This window comes from Gekko japonicus, unplaced genomic scaffold (genome assembly GCF_001447785.1).
Source record: "Gekko japonicus isolate JY-2015 unplaced genomic scaffold, Gekko_japonicus_V1.1 scaffold306, whole genome shotgun sequence".
NCBI lineage: Eukaryota > Metazoa > Chordata > Lepidosauria > Squamata > Gekkonidae > Gekko > Gekko japonicus.
Window position 1 is genome coordinate 399,735 of NW_015172013.1, and position 18,904 is coordinate 418,638.

Below are 18,904 nucleotides of genomic sequence, written 5' to 3' on the forward strand. Positions count from 1 at the left end.
GGTTGCCTTGGCAATCTATCTTATCTGGGTACCGACACACTGGTTGCCTAGGTGACCAAAGCAGCCCGTGGAACGCTGCTGGCTGCTAGTCTGGGGCGACTGAGGGGCTTCCCTTTTCCCGTAATGCCCCCGTTCCCTCTGCGCCCTTACCATTCAGCCAGGTAAGGAAGAAATCAGACTTCAGGACCACTCTGTTGCCCAGGGTGCGAGTGATGATGGGCTCATTGCCTTGGAAGTTGTTCATAGTAGCTGTGTAAAGTTCGCCATCTGTGGAATGGAGGGAAAACAGAAGATTATTCTGTGTGCTCCAGTTGTCCTTACTTACCAGGGAAAGTGCCTTTCCTCGATTGTTCAGCCGGTCCCACATACCAAAGAGCCTGCCTGTTGCAACTCAGCCCAAACCACTACGCTGGCCTTGCCTCCTTCCAATCAGGATGCCGTGCCCAGAATTGTGACTCATGCAGAGACAGAGGCAGCCTCCTACAAAGGCAGTTAATTAATGAACTCCAACTGTTTCTAATTCCCAGAGATAATCCCTACATTTTGGCACCAGTCCCTCTCCAAGATGCAACGTTAACATTTCTAGTGCAAATTGTGAAAGCTGTTATCCTCCTGGGCTTCGGCTCCACAGCTAGGCAATCTAGAACAGGGGTGTCGAACTCATTTGTTATGAGGGCTGGATCTGACATAAATGAGACCTTGTTGGGCCGAGCCATGTGTGTCATAAAATGTAATGCCAGGTAGTGGAAATATACAAAGGACACAAACACATTTAAATATTTTTTAAAACTTAAAATAAAACATGCTTAAAACATTAGCACTCTTGCAATACTTTGTTTATTTAACAGTGTCTGATAACTGACAACTCTTGCTCTGAATTATTGCATCAAAATGTCTGTGCTGTTGCAATCTTGAGTATGCTGTTCAGGTGTGTATCTGTAAGCTGCAAACCTACGATGACGCAGCAGCAGAACTGGAAGAAGAAGAACAAGACAGCCAGTTTCACTGCGGGCCTGATAGAAGCCCTCCGGGGGCCTGATCTGGCCCCTGGGCCACATGTTTGACACCCCTGATCTAGAAGTTAATCTTGGAGCGGTAAGTGGATCTATGGCCCCAAGTGTCAACACGCACCCGCACACAACACAAACACACACCCAGCACCAGCCTGTCATTTCACACCCTCCAGCTACAGAATGGAACACTCTCATTTATTTTATGTAGTACGGTTTTATCCAGCCTTTCCTCCAAGGTGCTCAGGACAATTAATAAGGATCGCAGAGCAATTAGGTTCTTTTTGCTGCCGTCTCTTTTGCAAGAAGCGGCAACACCCTTCTGGGCTTTTCAATTAGTAGAAAACAGGCTATGGCAGAACAGGTGCACACAGCAGGTAGAGTCAGACCTTCAGCAATATGACCGGCTCTTTAACTCACCTGGGAATTGCCGCTGGTCTGCTCTGCTGGAGGACCACTAGCAGCCAGGAGGGAGCTGAACTGAGCTGAGCTGAGCTGCACCATAGGGCTGCACAGCTCACCTCTAGCTAACAATGATGAAGCGAGTAGCAATCAGAGACAGGGCTTTTTCAGTGGTGGCCTCTCCCCTGTGCATTGCCCTCCCCCTTGAGGGCTCGGCGGGTACCCTGCTCTCATTGAGGTGCCAGGCCAGAACATTTCTTTCAACCCAGGGTTTTTAACTGAGGGGTTGATTTTTTAAAACTGTTTTTATGAAACTCGAGATAAATGTTTTATACTTTTTAAATGCTTTGGCTGGATTTTCAATGCTGGGCTTGTTAATATTTTAGCCATTTTATGGTGTTTTATGTTTCCATCTTTTTTTTTTACTTTGTAAGCTGCCTCGAGCCGGTTCCTCTGGGGCCGTTTTAACTTTCCGATCTACCTCTGATGGATATGGGGGGTTGATCAGTGATCCTTGCAGTAAGAACCTGGATGTTACAGGTATATCATCCTGGGTATTTTATTCTGCATCGCTCTAAGCATTTTGCGACTGTGCTACCCTGAAGCATGAGGAAGTACAAAAGTCGCTTTTCAGATTAAGCGGGGGGGGGGGGGCGGACCCCCCCCCGAAATAAAAAAGTTCTTTTTTAAAAATAAGGGGGGGGGGGGGGGAGAACACTCACCAACAACAATGGCTGTATTGTCATAGTTAGGATCATAGGGGCACAGGCCCTTCCCCTTCTGGAAGAGGGACTGATTGTATTCATCAGTAGCCAAGCTGAAATTATCCAGTTCCTTAAAAAAAAAAAAAAAACACAGAGAAAGAACGAGGAGAAACAGAGTGTATAGGCACCTATCCTGCAAAACCCAAGCTATTTCTTTATTTATACCCCGCTTTCCTGCCTAATGGGAAGCTAAAGCTGCTTACAACATTGTTCCTCCCTCTGCCATTTTATCTCCACAACCACCCCACCCCTGTGAAATAGGTGAGGCAAAGAGAAAGTGACTGGCCCAAGGTCACTCAGCAAGCTTCCACAGCAGATTGGGGATTTGAACCTGGGGCTCTCCGGTCCAAGGCCAAGATGTTAACCACTACACCAGACTGGTCCTTAAGCACTTCCAAACTCTGGAGTGTCCCAAATCCTTGACACAATTCAGCCCAAATACCAAGTTATCATTATTAAGAAGTCTTTTAATTTATTCATTCATTCATTTCATTTTTCATCTCATCCTTCTTCCAAGGAGCTCTTCTTAGACAATGCCACACAAACTACTGCAGGGACCTTCTCAGAAGAGGCATTCCCCTCCAGAGTGAGAAGGGAGAATGCATCTTCTTAGACAATGCCACACAAATCCCAGCAAGCACCATCCCAAAAGAGGCATTCCCTTCAGAGTGAGAAAGGAGAATGCCTCTCCTTAGACAATGACCCAGTAACTACAGCAGACACCATCTCAGAAGAGGCATTCCCCTCCAGAGTGAGAAGGGCGAATGCATCTTCTTAGACAATGCCACACAAATCCCAGCAAGCACCATCCCAAAAGAGGCATTCCCTTCAGAGTAAGAAAGGAGAATGCCTCTCCTTAGACAATGACCCAGTAACTACAGCAGACACCATCTCAGAAGAGGCATTCCCCTCCAGAGTGAGAAGGGAGAATGCATCTTCTTAGACAATGCCACACAAATCCCAGCAAGCACCATCCCAAAAGAGGCATTCCCTTCAGAGTAAGAAAGGAGAATGCCTCTCCTTAGACAATGACCCAGTAACTACAGCAGACACCATCTCAGAAGAGGCATTCCCCTCCAGGGTGAGAAGGGAGAATGCATCTTCTTAGACAATGCCACACCAATTCCAGCAAGCACCATCCCAAAAGAGGCATTCCCTTCAGAGTGAGAAAGGAGAATGCCTCTCCTTAGACAATGACCCAGTAACTACTGCAGGGACCTTCTCAGAATAGGCATTCCCCTCCAGAGTGAGAAGGGAGAATGCATCTTCTTAGACAATGCCACACAAATCCCAGCAAGCACCATCCCAAAAGAGGCATTCCCTTCAGAGTGAGAAAGGAGAATGCCTCTCCTTAGACAATGACCCAGTAACTACTGCAGGGACCTTCTCAGAAGAGGCATTCCCCTCCAGAGTGAGAAGGGAGAATGCATCTTCTTAGACAATGCCACACAAATCCCAGCAAGCACCATCCCAAAAGAGGCATTCCCTTCAGAGTGAGAAAGGAGAATGCCTCTCCTTAGACAATGACCCAGTAACTACAGCAGACACCATCTCAGAAGAGGCTGTGAGGGTGAGAAGGGAGAATTATTTCTTCCTAGGTAGTGCCCACATAAATCACAGCAGGCACCTTCTCAGAAGAGGCATTCTTTCCTGTGAGACAACTGGGAATGCATTTTACTCAAATTTAACAGCTCAGTGAATTAAGCACTGCATCTGTAGACATTTGACCCATCAAAACTTCACCCCTCTCTCCCCCCGAGACACTTACAATGTAAGCACAGGTGGGGCTGAAAGCATACGTCCCACAGGTGTAGAGGTGTGTGCTGTTCAGCTGTACCAGGACACGAATAAAGTTGAAACAGTCTGTCTGTGGAAGAGGAGGATAAAACCAGATTTCAATTTCCTCTTCATTTGTATTCGAGAAAAGGGTTCCCACTGAAGAGCTGTTTAAGAGCAAATCTATTCCACGATAATGCATAAAGTAAGTTTTTCCCCCTTCACCATGCAAGATGTGTAAAATTTGTATAGGATTAATGGAGTCCTGCTAAACAAATCTGGAATAGACATCTTTAGAGCATCTTCACATCATAAAGTGACTTCGTGCTTTCCAACTGTCCCCATCTACCACGGGCAGTCCCAATTTCCTGTTTCATATCCAAAGGAAACTACAGTCTCTAAGTGTGTCCCTCTGAGGAGATTAAGGGAGTTAATTGTTGGGGTTGGCATTCTTCAGTGTTCTGCTTCTTCCCGAGTCTCTGAAAGTTAAAATTCTACCGGCTTAGCAACAGGTTATGAGGGAGATCTCTGATCTTCTGAGGTGTTTTTTTACCCTTTAAAAAGCATCCTCCAGAAGAGGAAGAAAGATGTTGCCAGAGCGTAGGCGGAAAAGGGAGTTTAACCTTTCCCTCCTGCACGATTTACCAGACAGAGGTTCCCCCTCAAACTGCTACTGGCTGCAGCAGTAGAGAGGAAAAGACAGTTTTCTGTCCCACCAGGTCTAAAAAGCAATTTGAGGGGAAATTATTTCTATTGGGGAAATGGCATCAGGTGGGAGGGTTTAAATCTCCCTTTCCCCAGTGATGCATCCCCAATCCAAATCCCTTCTCGGCAACCTGGGTGTAAAGGAGTTCAAGACTGAACCCTGTGGGTTCCCACGGCTGATGCACACAAGTAGAAGAATCGGGGGTGCTGTGCCACACACTCAGTTTCAGTGCTTTTCAAACATTAAAAATCATGGTTGCCACCATCCAGGTGGGGCCTGGAGATCTCCCGCTTTTACAACTGATCTTCAGACTACAGAGATCAGTTCTCCTGGAGAAAATGGCTGCTTTGGAGGGTGGATTGTGTGGCACTGTGTCATGCTGAGGTCTCTTCAGGGCTATTTTGGGGCAGGAACGCACAGGAACGGAGTTCCGGCTGGCTCCCGAGTTGGCCACGCCCAGCAGGAACTCATTAGCATAATAGGCCACACCCAACAGCAGAAACTCATTAGGATTGGCTACATTAGGGGTGTGTGGCCTAACATGCAAAGGAGTTCCTGCTTCAAAAAAAGCCCTGGGTTTTGACAACAAACAAGGTAAACAGAATAACAAGCAAAAGGTGGGTGTGGCTGGATGAGCACACTTCTGGTAACATGGGGGTGCGGCCTAATGTGCCAATGAGCTGTGCTGTCAGGGGTGTGGCCCAATATGCTAATGAGTTCCTGCTGTTGGGTGTGGCCTATTATGCTAATGAGTTCCTGCTGGGCTTTTTCTACAAAAAGAGCCCTGGGTCTCTCCCCTCCCCAAACCCTGCCTTCTCCAGGTTCCACCCCCAAAGTCTCCAGACAATTCCCAACCCAGAGCTGGCAACCCTAGTTGCCAAGAGCCTGAAAGGGGGGGGGGGGAGCCTTTCCCCCTTTAGCAGAGCCGTTGTGGGTTTAATTTATCAGGTAATGTTATCAACCTCCAGGCCATGAAAAGCTTCCACCGCCCATTCCACACATCAAGCCTCTATTAAAGGGACAGGACGTTTTCCTCCAGGGCTGCTGGCCTCCCAATTAAAAATGCCTCAGGAGAACCACGCACACACTTTCACCCATAATGCCTCATTAAGACCCAAGCAGGGAATGGAGGCACCTGGTCTCTCAAGGCCGTCAATGTGTGTGAATAAACAGCGAAGGTCAACAAGACATCACAACAGATGCATCTCTCGATCTCCTCCCCACACTGTGTTACTCGCATCAGCCCCACTCAAACATCACCAGTCAGCAGTGTAAGAGCAAGGAAGCCATGGTTTTTAATCCCTCCTCCCTCCCACAATGTTCTCTGGGCCCCCAGTATCAGATGCAAAACCTTATGCTACTTGTTTTAAGGCGTTTTCTTGCTCTCTTCTTCTGTCCACTCTAAGGTGTTCAAGGCAGTATATATTCTAGTTACAAATCCATCAGTGTAACCCAACAAGCAGATCAAAAACAGCCATCTAACACAAATCCCACACCTAGGGCTGCCACCTCCAGGTTGGGAAATTCCTGGAGATTTTGGGGGGTGGAACTTGGGGAGGAGAGGGCTTGGGAAGGGACCTCAGCAGGGTATAATGCCATAGAGCCCACCCTCCAAAACTGGGGAACTGAAGATCTCTGTCATCTGGAGATCAGTTGTAATTTCTGGAAATCTCCAGGCCCTACCTGGAGTTTGGCAACCCTACCCACACCCCATAAACAGGGACCAGCGCCAGCGAACAAAATCCAGGTAATAGTCCCAATTGTCAATAACGGGTGGGGGTAGACGATGTCTGAAGGATAAAATAAGCATCAGGCAGGCAGTTGTCTCAGGGACAGGTCAGCCATCACTGCAGGGCCACTACAGAAAAGGCCCTGCCCTGTGCCCACCAGCTGCCACTGACCTTTGAAGATGGAGCACCAGGAACAGCATCTCAGAGCCTTGCTAGGTCCGATCTCCGGCTCATTTTTCCTTTGTAAAGCTGCAGGAAGCTACAGCGTGTGTGAGGGGGAGGAGGTTTAATCCTCCCTCTTCATCCATTTTCCTGCACTCAAACACACTCCCTTGAGGAGGAGGCCTCAAATGCCTCAGTGGGGAAAATCTGAAGATTGGCTGCTGGAGGTTTCCCGCGATGGGTAAACATCAGCATTGGAGGCTGCTTAAGGTCAACAAAAATGCCACAAGGGGAGAGGAATTAACCCCCTTCTATGCATGTTGTGGCCCCAGTCAAAACTGGAGCCTCCTGCAGATGCTGTACGAAGAAAAAACATGCTGGTGGGCCAGGTTACAGATACATTCCAACAGAGGGGGCAGTTTCATATGGGGGAAGAGTTCCTTAGAGTTTGTTACAGTAAGAGTAGTTCAGCAGTGGAACTGGCTGCTTAGGGAGGTGGTGAGCTCCCCCTCACTGGCAGTCTTCAAGCAGCGGCTGAATAAACACTTGTCAGGGATGCTCTAGGCTGATCCTGCATTGAGCAGGGGGTGGGACTAGATGGACTAGATATGGCCCCTTCCAGCTCTGTGATTCTATCCCTGGGTCCCAGGCTGCTTCTAAGATTTCAGTGTTCTGTTTGTTGGGCTACATCGTCCTTTTTCAATGCATTTTTAATTTTTTAAATTAAATTTAAAGAGGAACATGCAAACTTTTCCAGGGCATTTGAGAGCTGCATTATAAGCAGAAAGCCAACGTGAACAGTCCAGCCTGCCGCTCCGTCTCCTTGCAGAGGAAAGTGGCACTTCCTGAATCACCGCAAGCCAGGTGGGGACCACGGTTCCTCAGGTGCATGTAGAGATGTAAAATGTCCGGAAATTTTGAAGCTCGGAAAAACCTCCAGTTTCCCCCCGTTTTTTTTTTCCTGGGAAAACCGGACATTTTTGGAAAAATGGGAAAAAATGCTACATTAGCACTTCTTCCCCCTCCCCCAGATTGAAAGTCATTCTGTTACTTTAGGAACATAAAATATGACTATGGACATTTTTACTTGGCATGAAATTATCACAACTAGCATATTAAAAATAGTGTATCCAAACAATTATTACAAACAGAATACCCACCCACATGCAAAAACAAAACTGAAACCTTTTCCTTTTCTTGTGACAATAGCACCTCCTAAAGGAAGAAATGCATCTTGTTCTTGCATTGGAGAGTTCAGTTGGTAACCTAGGATTTGCTTGTCCTCAGTGCACAGAAATTAGATCAATCTGATAACATACGTATTTTTTTAGAAATGATTTGGAAAATATTTGAACACCTTGTCGGAAAATATTTTATTCATCATGTTAAAATAAAATGTTCCATAATCGTTTTTTCCCCTTTTCTCCTTTTTTCAATTTTTCAGAAAAAAACAAAAAAAGGCTTCAGGGAAAAAAGCAGAAAAAAACGTTCTTTCTCGAATTTTTCCGTTTTTTCCCTGGGCCTTTACATCTCTAGGTGCATGTGATGCTGCTATGGCTTTAACCACTCAGAAGGTGAGGAGCCTTTACTTTGCATTGTTCTACTTTGGGTAACACTCTGGTTAAAGGAAGGGCAATTCTGTTTGAACTCAGAAAACAGTGAGGGAAGTGGAGTGATCATGGTGAATCGGGCCCTTCCGTGAGAAACAGCCCAATATGAAGGACGGGCGTCCAGCAGGTTCAAGGCCAGAAGAAAAAGCTGCAGAACTCCAGCAACATGGGGTGCATTTCAATTAGTTTACATCATTTATTATACATCTTGGTGGTCCACCTACTTTTTTTGTTGTTGCCTGCACCCCTCTGCCCCAACATACCTCAAGGCTTTTCTGCTTAAAAACACACTCTTGCTTTTTTTCAGGCGTGGCCTTCCATGGTATCTGTTACAGAAAATGGAGAAGACAGGTATATATTACACTTGTATCCCATCCTTCCTTCCTGTAAGCTTTGGGCATGTTTCCCTCCCCACTTTAGAAGAAAAAGAGTTGGTTTTTATATCCCGCTTTTCTATATCTTAAGGAGTCGCCAAGCGGTTTACAATCACCTTTCCCTTCCTCTCCCCACAACAGGCACCTTGTGAGGCAGGTGGGGCAGAGAGAGTTCTGAGAGAACTGTGACTGGCCCAAGGTCATCCAGCAGGAGTCATGTGGAGGAGAACTCAAACCCAGATTACAGTCCACTGCTTTTAACTACTACACGATGCTGGCTTTGCACCACACAACCCTATAAGGTAAGCCAGGTTGAGAGCATGGCTGGCTTAAACACCAAAGTGAGCCATCTGGTGGGCAGGAGAGGGGGGGGAAGGAAGAAACATGAGCCTGAATCTCCCTGGTCCTACTCTAACCACTATAACATACTGCCTCTCTCTTGGGAGATGACTACCATTATTTATTTATTTGCAGCTCAACAATCAGAAACCAAATGGATTCTTGGAGGCAATCCAATCCAATAAATGGCACTGCCATAAAAAGCCACTGGGGTGCAGTGGTTAGAGTGTCGGACTAGGATCTGCGAGAGCCAGATTCGAATCCCATTCTGCCCTGGAAGCTTGGTGGCTAACGATGAGCCAGTCACACTCTCTGCCAGCCTACCTCCTTCACAGGATGGTTGTGGGGATAACACGGAGAAGAGGAGAATGAGGTAAGCTACTTTGGGGTCCTCTGAGGGAAAAGGCAAGGTATAAATAAAGTAAATAAAAAGTTCAGCAGAGCAACAGCAGAAAGCATCTGTATTAAATACATGTTAGGTAATGACAGACACCCTAACCTGGATGGCCCAGGCTAACCCCATTTCGTCAGATCTCAGAAGCTAAGCAGGGTCGGCCCTGGTCAGTACTTGGACGGGAGACCACCAAGGAAGCCCAGGGTTACAATGCAGAGGCAGGCAATGGCAAAACACCCCTGAACCCCTCTTTTGCCTTGAAAAACCTATGGGGTCGCCACAGGTTTCCTGCAGCTTGACGGCACGTCCCACCACCAATGGCAGAAAGCCAAAGGAACAATACAGGAAGTATTTCTTTACTCAACCAGTAGTTAAATTATGGAATTCACCACCAGTGGATGTATTGGAAGACACTATCGTTCAGGGAGAACAGGTCCATCAACAGCTGCCATGGTGACTAAAGAGAACCTCCATATTAAGAGGCTGCAAACCTCTGAATATCAGTACTAGAGAAGGCACCATCAGGGGAAGGCCTTGGCCTCTGTGCCCTATCTGTTGGCCCTTCAGGACAACTGGTTGGCCACTGTGTGAGACAGGATGCTAGACTAGACAAACCACAGGCCTGATCCAGCAAGGTCCTCCTGAAAGCTAAAAAAGAGAAGAGGTTTGGTAAGGGTGAAACTGCTCAGGCCTAAGCAGGCCTCCGGTTTATATTTAGGAAGGGGATGTGAGCCAAGCCTGTTCCTCTTTGCTGGGCCGGGGCCCTGTTCTCTGGTCTTCCCGCAGCCTGTCTGCTTGCAGCAGCTGGGTCAGGCTTCAGCTAAAGGAGCTGTCGGATGAAGCTGAAATCCATCTTCTTCTTGGAGAGATGGAAAAGCACAGCAGAAGTTGCTGCCTAGATGTCTGGGGCCAGCAAAATAATGGGAGAAGGTCATGAGGAGAAATGGCTTCAGGAACACATGCACAAAACCATGACAAACAGAGGCAGCCTCTCATGATACAGCTACGGTGTTCTGTAAAACACTTCCTGGAACCTGGCCCCAAATTCTAATATCTACCTTTCCAATGGGATCAGTAATTGGCTGCTGCTGGGGGAATGGTGGGGGGTAGCAGGGATGCTCCTCCTACATTGGTGGGGGACTGGTCGCCCTATAGCAAAAGACCTCTTAGCAATCCCTCCCCACTTCACAGACTGGCAGGGGGGAAATGTGGGTCTGTGCCAGCACACAACATCACTTCTGGCACAAAACCAGAAGTAACATGATCAGATCAGGGTGGCACTCTATGATTTGCCTTAAATTCTATGGTTTAACCATAGTTTTAAGCATATCCTAGAGTGTCACCTCAACACGATGACATCACTTCTGTTTTTGCACACACACCCCAACTCCTTCCAGCTGTTGGCAACCCGGTGGTCATACCTGTAAACTAGCAAGATTTTGCACTTTAAACTCCCTTTAAAAGCCCCACAATGAATGCCTTTAAAGGGTTCTTGTCCATGGCCAGTGGAGAAAAAAATTGTGGAAGACCAATCCGCTCATATCTTTGTAAACTGTGGGCCGAACAGCCCATTGTGTCATTGATTGGATCTTTACATGTGCTGACTCTAAAAAAGCAGCGGGGAGGGGGATAGATCAGGGCACTGGGAGTGTGTGTGGGGGGGGGTTAACTTCATTCAGTTACCTCGTCCATTTTCTCAGTAGCCTCTCCTCCCCAGCTGCAATTAGCCCTAGTAAGGAAAGAAGATCAACCCTATTTTTGCCTGGTTTTTGTTTACCTACCAGGACTAATTGCATATGAGGGGAGAGGGATGGCTCAAGACAATGGTTGTGGGGGTGTGGATGTTGTCCCCATTTGCTGCCACCACACTCCCTGTTGCCATCACGTGGGACATATTTTTGCAGCCTGGTGAGGAAGCACATTGGATTAACTGTCTCAGGGCCAAGCTGCAGGTGATGCACATAAAGAAATGTGACTGGATCTCCAGTCAAATATTAGATTTAAGTCCAAGTAGCACCTTAGGGACCAACAAGATTGGGGGGGGGGGGTTGTAATAAGCTTTTGAGAGTCAAAGCTTCCTTTGTCAGATACCCTTCATCAGACAATTTTTCTCTTTCTCAAGTGTAGCAACAGGAGGAAGCCAATTAACCAGTGACAACAGGATGGGGAGTTTGATTGTTCAACCCTTTCCTCTGTGCTGTTCTCCTGAGAGTCAGCCTGGTGTAGTGGTTAGGAGCTTGGACTCTAATCTGGGAGAACTGGATTTTATTCCCCACTCCTCTACATGCAGCTGCTGGTGTGACTTTGGGTCAGTCACAAGTTCTCTCAGAGCTGTTCTCTCAAGGGCAGTTCTCGAAAGAGCAGTTCTCGAAAGAGCTCTCTCAGCCCCACCTACCTCACAGTGTGTCTGTTGTGGGGTGGGGAAGGGAAAGGAGATTGTAAGCCGCTCTGAGACTCCTTCAGGTAGTGAAGGGCAGGGTATAAATCCAATCTGTTCTTCTGATTTCTATCACTTTCCCTCCCCAAATTATATCCTGCATCCATGCCTGTATTTATTCCCCTCATGGAGCAAATGGCAGTTTTGGAGGGTGGGGTACTTCTTTATTTCTACATTCTGTCTTTATATCTGTGCTCTCAGTAAAATGGAATGGGACAAATTCATGCAGGACAAGGTCAATCAGTGAATGTTAGCCAAGGTGGCTAAAAGGAAAACTTCCATATTCAGAGGCAGTCTACGTCTCAACGCCAGTCGCTGGGGGTCATCAAAAGCAGGGAGGCTTCCCCCCTGCCCTAGTTGTAGGCCTTTCTGGGGCATCCAGTTAGCCACTGTGAGGAAGAGAAAGGATGGTCCCGGCCACACTGGGGGGAAAGGTGCGGCTGAAGTGCGGCTTTTTTGAGCTGCATCAAAAGAGACGCGCAGCGGCAGGATCAGACAGATTCCCCGAGCCACCGTGCAGTTGCTCCCCGGCATGATCAGATGCCGGGGGGGGTGCCTCAGATCGGTGAGCAAGGCAGCCCGCTGCGCATGTGCGTGCCTGTGCAGTTTGGCTGGGGTCCTTGGATGCTGCCAGAGACGGGCGCGCCGGCGATCCACGGCCGCCCCTGCTGAGGATTTTCAGGTAAGTAGTAGTGTTTTCTAGGGGTTTTTTGATGCGCAGTTTCGCCCGGAAGGGACGGATCGGGGACGGGTGCGCTCCGCTTCCCAGATGTTGTGGTGTGATCGTGCCCGCTTGATGCGCCCCCGATCCGTCCCTCTCGCATGGCAAATCCTCCCGTGTGACTGGGGCCCATGACTGTTGGATCTGATCCAGCAGAGCTCTTACGTAGTTTTCTTTCTTTCCTTAGAATGATAGGTCTCGCTTCTTAAGCACAGTTATTCATGCTTTACTTAACATCCAGGCTAGATTACCCCAGCTCGTTGCTTAGAGATCTTTACAGGCTTCCAGACTGTTTTCTAGGCACACCTCAAAGCGCTGGTGGTGGGCTTGGAAGTCTAAGGCTACTCCCCACAGAAACCCACCCATCTGGTGAGATCAGCAGCAGCAGAGGCTGTTCTCCCCATACCCTGGCCTTCAGAAGTCAGGCTGGCATCTGCCCGGGGGGGGGGGGGGGGGGGTCTTTTTTGTGGCTCAGCTGGGTGGCCTGGGGTTAGGGGATGTTCACCTGGGAGCTGTCCCTGTCATCTTTTAGGTGCTGAGCTTCTGGTGGCAAAGGTTTCCCTGCATGTGTGTGTTTGCGTTGTGTAGCTGGTTGCTCTGTGTTCCAGCAGTGTGATTTTTATGATATTCTTCTGCTTTCGGTCTGTCTGATTTTTTTTTTAAATGTGGTTTTACATGGTTTTGTGCTGCCTTTGCTTTTACATTTATGTCCCAAACAGCAGGGTATTCCCTCTTTGCCCGTGCTCAGGTTGCCCCCACAGCTCTTTTGCATCCTCACTGGAAGTGCGAGAGGGCAGGAGCCCCCCCAAACGCTTCAGGGAAGCTGTTCCAGAACCATGGGGCAGCCACTGAAAAAGCAAACCTGGACGCCGGCAGAACATGCCTTAAATAAAAAGGGTCCTGACAGCAGACCTTTGTGGGAAGAGCAGAGATGCACTGCGGAAGATGCAGGGAGGGGCGGTCCTTCAAGTATGTCCCTTTGCACTGGTCATAAAGGGCTTCAAATCATGTGATTCCAGAACTTCCTCTAACGCACACCCCTCTGTCTCTGCGGTGCCCAGCTACTCTAGATTCCACCGAGTCCCACTCACCAAACCCTTCAGTCTGACGGAGGAAGCGTTTCTGATATCGAGGGCAAGGATGGTGTCTCTGGCTCCCACGTAAACGGTCTCTCCGTCTTGGCTCAGGAGGAAAGTATCATAGTTCAGAACCTCATCTTGGCTGAAAGAGGGGAGGATCCGATTTGCGTCTCCTGAGTTGGTGGGAAAGACATAAGCAGCACTGTATAAATAACAAATATGCAATTTAAGGATAAGTCCAGAGTTCTACATCTGGGTAACAAAAATGAGGAATATACTTCTGAGTAGCAGTGTGTGTGTGAACAAGAGCTTGCGGTATGGGTGGACCAAAAGTTAAATATGAGCAGACAGTGTGATGCGGCAGCAAAAAAAGGCCAATGCAATCTTGGGGGTGTATCAACAGAGGCATAACATCCAAATCGCAAGACGGTATAGTCCCACTGTACACTGCATTGGTCAGGCCACACCTGGAGTATTGTGTGCAGTTCTCGAGGCCTCACTTCAAAAAGGGTGTGGACAGAATGGAGCGGGTGCAGAGGAGAGCGACAAGGATGATCAGGGGCCTGGAGACCAAGCCCAATGAGGAAAGGCTGAGGGACTTGGGAATGTTCAGTCTGGAGAAGAGGAAGTTGAGGGAGGACAATATTGCTCTCTTGAAGTAATTGAAGGGCTGTCACTTAGAGGAGGCAGGGAGCTGTTCCTGTTGGCAGCAGGGGATAGAACTCGTAATGTTGCTGTTGTTTTGTTGCCGCACAGTCGAGTCCGACTCTTCGCGACCCCATGGACCAGATCACGCCAGGCCCTCCTGTCTTCCGCCGTCCTCTGAAGTTTGCTCAATTTCATGTTCGTTGCATCTATGACACTGTCTAACCATCTCATCCTTTGCCGTCCCCGTCTTCTTTGACCTTCAATCTTTCCCAGCATCAGGGTCTTCTCCAGGGAGTGCTCCCTTCTCATTTGGTGGCCAAAGTATTTGAGCTTCAGTTTCAGTATCTGGCCTTCCAGGGAACAGACAGGGTTGATTTGATTTGTTCTTCTTGCAGTCTCAAGAGTCTTCTCCAGCACCATAGTTCAAAAGAATCTATTCTTCGGCACTCAGCCTTCCTTATAGTCCAACTCTCGCAGTCATACATGACTACTGGGAATACCATTGCTTTGACCATGCGGACTTTTGTTGGCAGGGTAATGTCTTTACTTTTTATCATGCTGTTTAGGTTCGCCATCGCTTTCCTCCTAGGAAGCAGGCGTCTTAATTTCATGGCTGCAGTCACAGTCTGCGGTGATCTGGGATCCCAGGAACGTGAAGTCTGTCACTACTTCCACGACTTCCCCTTCTATTTGCCGTGATGGGGCCGGATGCCATGATGCCACCAGCATTTCGCATGATGTACTCTGCATATATATTAAATAAGCAAGGTGACAATATACATCCTTGTCGTACTCCTTTTCCTATGCTAAACCAATCAGTTGTTCCATATCCAGTTCTAACTGTCGCTTCTTGACCCTTATACAGGTTTCTCAAGAGACATGTGAGGTGGTCTGGTACTCCTATCTCTTTAAGGACCTGCCATAGTTTGTTGTGATCCACACAGTCTAAAGCTTTAGCATAGTCAATGAAGCAGAAGTAGATGTTTTTCTGGTACTTTCTTGCTTTCTCCATAATCCAGCGAATGTTGGCAATTTGATCTCTAGTTCCTCTACCTCTTCGAAACCCAGCTTGTACTTCTGGCAGTTCTCTATCCACGTACTGTTGAAGCCTAGCTTGTAGGATCTTGAGCATGACCTTGCTAGCGTGTGATATGTGTACAATTGTGCGATAGTTTGAACATTCTTTGGCATTGCCCTTCTTTGGGATTGGAAGGTATACTGACCTTTTCCAATCCTGTGGCCACTGTTGCGTTTTCCAAATTTGCTGGCAAATTGAGTGCAGCACTTCAACAGCATCATCTTTTAAGACTTTGAATAGCTCAGCTGGAATACCATCACCTCCACTAGCTTTGTTGTTAGTAATGCTTTCTAAGGCCCATTTAACTTCACATTCATAATAATGAGTGGGAAGGTACCAGCTGGATCTTAGGAAGAACTTGTTTACAAGTTGTGCAAGAGTGGAATCGGCTGCCTGAGGAGGTGGTGAGCTCCCCCTCCCTGGCAGTCTTGAAGCAGCGGCTGGACAAACACTTGTCAGGGATGCTCTAGGCCAATCCTGCACTGAGCAGGGGGTTGGACTAGATGGCCTGTAGGGCCCTTTCCAACCATGTGATTCTATGATTCTATTCTATGAAAAAATACGATTGATGATCCAGTATTTGGGGAGAGATCTGACTGCTGGAACGCTGGACCAATGGACTTTTGGCCTGATCCAGCAGAGCCCTTCGAATATTCACTTCAAGCACCCAACCCACAGCCTGTCATTGTCCCGATGCTACTTACAGCAGTATACTAAAGCAAAGTCACACCCTTTTTTAAGCCCACACGAGTCAAAGGGTATAGCTCTGCTGAGGTTGGGGCTGGCAATGAGGAAACCAGGCCCCGGGTGGGGGGTGGGGGGGAAGAGAAGAGACAGAAATGGACGTGAACCTCTTCTGTTCCTCCGAGCAGGAAACAAACGCAAGGAGGATGAAGAGAAAATTAGATCATGGCCAAAAAATCTTAAATGGCTTAATCGCCTGGCCCAGGGAAGGAAATGTAGCTTGATTAAAATGCAGGCTTTCAGATTTGACAGCCGTTTTTAAAGGGACGTATCCTGGATAAGATCCATCTCCTATAATTAACACGCTGTCTCCTGTGATCGAGGGAAACATTTGAGGAGTCGGCCTAAATGTTCTTTTGTCTTTCCACCTCTGAATTTAAAAAAAAAACAACATTCCTCCATGCAGCTCAGAAGGACTTCTGAACTGGGGAGATGTTTTATTTCTGCCACAATGCCTGCATTAGGCTGTTCTGGATCCCAGTGCAAGTAGCGCTACCTGCCGTTCACGGAAGCGGCCCTCTGCATACGGTAAGTTGCCACTCTGGGCTGGCTTCCACTCAGAACTTTAACTCATGCAGAAACTCCTCTGTGTTCAGGGGTTTTCTGATCAAAGGCCGTAAGCTGAGACAGCTGAATGGAACCTCCATGTTTAGAGGCAGTGTACCTCTGAATACCAGACATGGGGGGAAACAGCAGGGGAGGGTTGTCTGAATTCATGGCCCCCTTTGTGGAATTTCTGAAGGTGTGAGGAGGCACAGGCCCACAGCAAGGGATGCTTCCAAAATTGTCCTCATCTGATTTTCTCCCTGCATTTTGGAGCTCCAAAACACCTGGCCTGAGTCCAAAGTAGGCATCAGGTATACTTGAATGCTCCATGTGCTATTTCTGAATTTTCTACAAAGTGACATGCAAATGTGTGCGTCACATCTTTCAGTTTGTATTATCAATGCACGCATGCGCACTGATCAAACACTGGCAAAAGGGCAACAGCAATGTGACTGTACATTACAATTCTTTTTGTCTGACCTACTAGCAACGTTCCAGAGCACGCATACCTTGTAAAAACATCTCACAACCAATGCTCCCTCTAAGCTGTGGAGTCTGGTGAGCAAAAATTCTACTTTGTGAGCTACTGGCATTAAAGTTGTGAGCGAGCGATTTGGCTCTGGAGCCATCCTTCCTGAGCTAAGACAAAAATGTGTGAGCTGGAGGCTAAAAAACTGTGAGCTAGCTCCCACTAACTCAGCTTAGAGGGAACACGGCTCACAACAGGAAGTATTTGAGTGCAATCTACACACAATTGTATTAAAATGGCTTTTTAGTTTTTTGGGCAAGGTTTTAGCAATACACATAAGTGTAGCACCCGGGGGGGGGGGGGGGGGGGGGATACAAAGGAACTAAAAGTACTGAAAGCTGTGACAAACTGGGCATGCTCTAGTTCCAGAATTAATTGCAGAATTCTGCTAGGTAAAAGCTAGAGTTAAGAAGGAGCAGAACACAGTAGAGGGGGGGGAATTCCAGATCAAGTCAGAAACCAGGAGAAATCTTCTGAGCATCCCCCAAGCCATTTCCCCCTGGTTTTTGCACTAAAGTCTGCATCACTTTTTTATATTAACCAATGCTTTGTCTTGGGGCACATGAATGTGCATTGATATATACAAAATAATATATCTTTGGCAGCCCAAAGAGCTCATCCATAGAGAAGTCTGCCGTTGTCTCTGTATGATCCAGCACTCTGGATTCTACCAATCAGCCTTCACTGGGGAGATGTTTAATTTCTGCCACATTGCCTACATTAGGCTGTTCTGGATCCCAACGCAAGTTGTGCTACCTGCCCTCCATGGAAGTCGCCCTCTGCCTCTCTGCAAGAGTTGCCACTCTGGGCTTGCTTCCACTCAAAACTGTTAACTTGTGCAGAAACTCCTTTGTGTTCAGGGGTTTTCTGATCAAAGGGCGTAAGCTGAGACAGCTAAATGGAACCTCCATGTTAAGAGGCAGTATACCTCTGAATACCAGACGCTGGGGGAAAACAGCAGGGGAGGGTTGCTTGAATTCATGCCCCCTTTGTGGAATTCTTGAAAGCAGAATGCCAAACCAGATGGACCTTTTGGTCCAGCTGAGCCACAATTCTTGTCTTTCTAAAGTCGAAATGATTGCACAGAAAGACTTGGGAGAAAAGAATCAATAGACAGCTGAACTGCTTGGAGAGGTGGCAGCTGGTGTTTGTTGTCTGTATGTCAGCAGATGCTGGAATAATTACCGCCGGAAGATACCGCTTTTACTATGCCGATTCTATTTTGGGTTGACAAAAAAAAAATGGCAGCTCCCCCCACCCCCACAAGCTTGGTTTTGCCTAGTAGGTTCAGTGGTTGCAGTGCTAGATTCGCGATCTCTGTGGCACGGCAACGGAAAAGAAGGCTGGCAGAGGGGAAATGGAAGATCTGTCTCACTTACGGTGAACCTTCCTTCTTGGTGGTCCAGGGTTGGGCAGTCTCAAATTCTGCCTATATGGAGGAGCTTCCCAGAAGTTGAGACTGTCACATACCGGACCACTGGAGAACTGAGCCTGCTTGCAGGCAGGGTGGGGTATAAACTGAATAAATAAATAAACAAACTAGGACTGATTCTGCATTGGCTTTTCCCTCTGTTGTTTTATCAAACCCACGTTGGAACAGAAAAGGTGACGCACAAAACCACATTCAAATACCCTGGGGCAACACCGTACTGACTGCAAAGTCACCCCTAAATGGCCATAAATCTATGCAGAAGGTACCATAAAACCCGATGTTCAAAGAAAGTGAAAGCGACACACAGTGCAGAGGGTACCATAAAATCCGGTGATCAAAGAAAGTGACAGCAGCCTGCATGCGATGCAGACGGAAATTTCTGTTCCAATGTGGCTTTGGTGTAACAACAGAGGGTAAAGCCAA

At 47.6% G+C, this 18,904-nt stretch overlaps 1 protein-coding gene across 1 annotated transcript in view; it reads right to left on the reverse strand.

The window, feature by feature from the left end:
• The window catches only part of SEMA4A (semaphorin 4A), a 106,107-nt gene that overhangs the window by 18,994 nt on the left and 68,209 nt on the right, over positions 1-18,904 (reverse strand). Inside the window, exons 4-8 of the mRNA XM_015420285.1 lie at positions 13,517-13,677; positions 8,424-8,486; positions 3,945-4,043; positions 2,135-2,246; positions 151-267 (exon numbers count right to left, since the gene is read on the reverse strand). Coding sequence (XP_015275771.1) covers positions 151-267; positions 2,135-2,246; positions 3,945-4,043; positions 8,424-8,486; positions 13,517-13,677 — 552 coding nt within the window. The remainder of the gene's footprint in view (positions 1-150; positions 268-2,134; positions 2,247-3,944; positions 4,044-8,423; positions 8,487-13,516; positions 13,678-18,904) is intronic.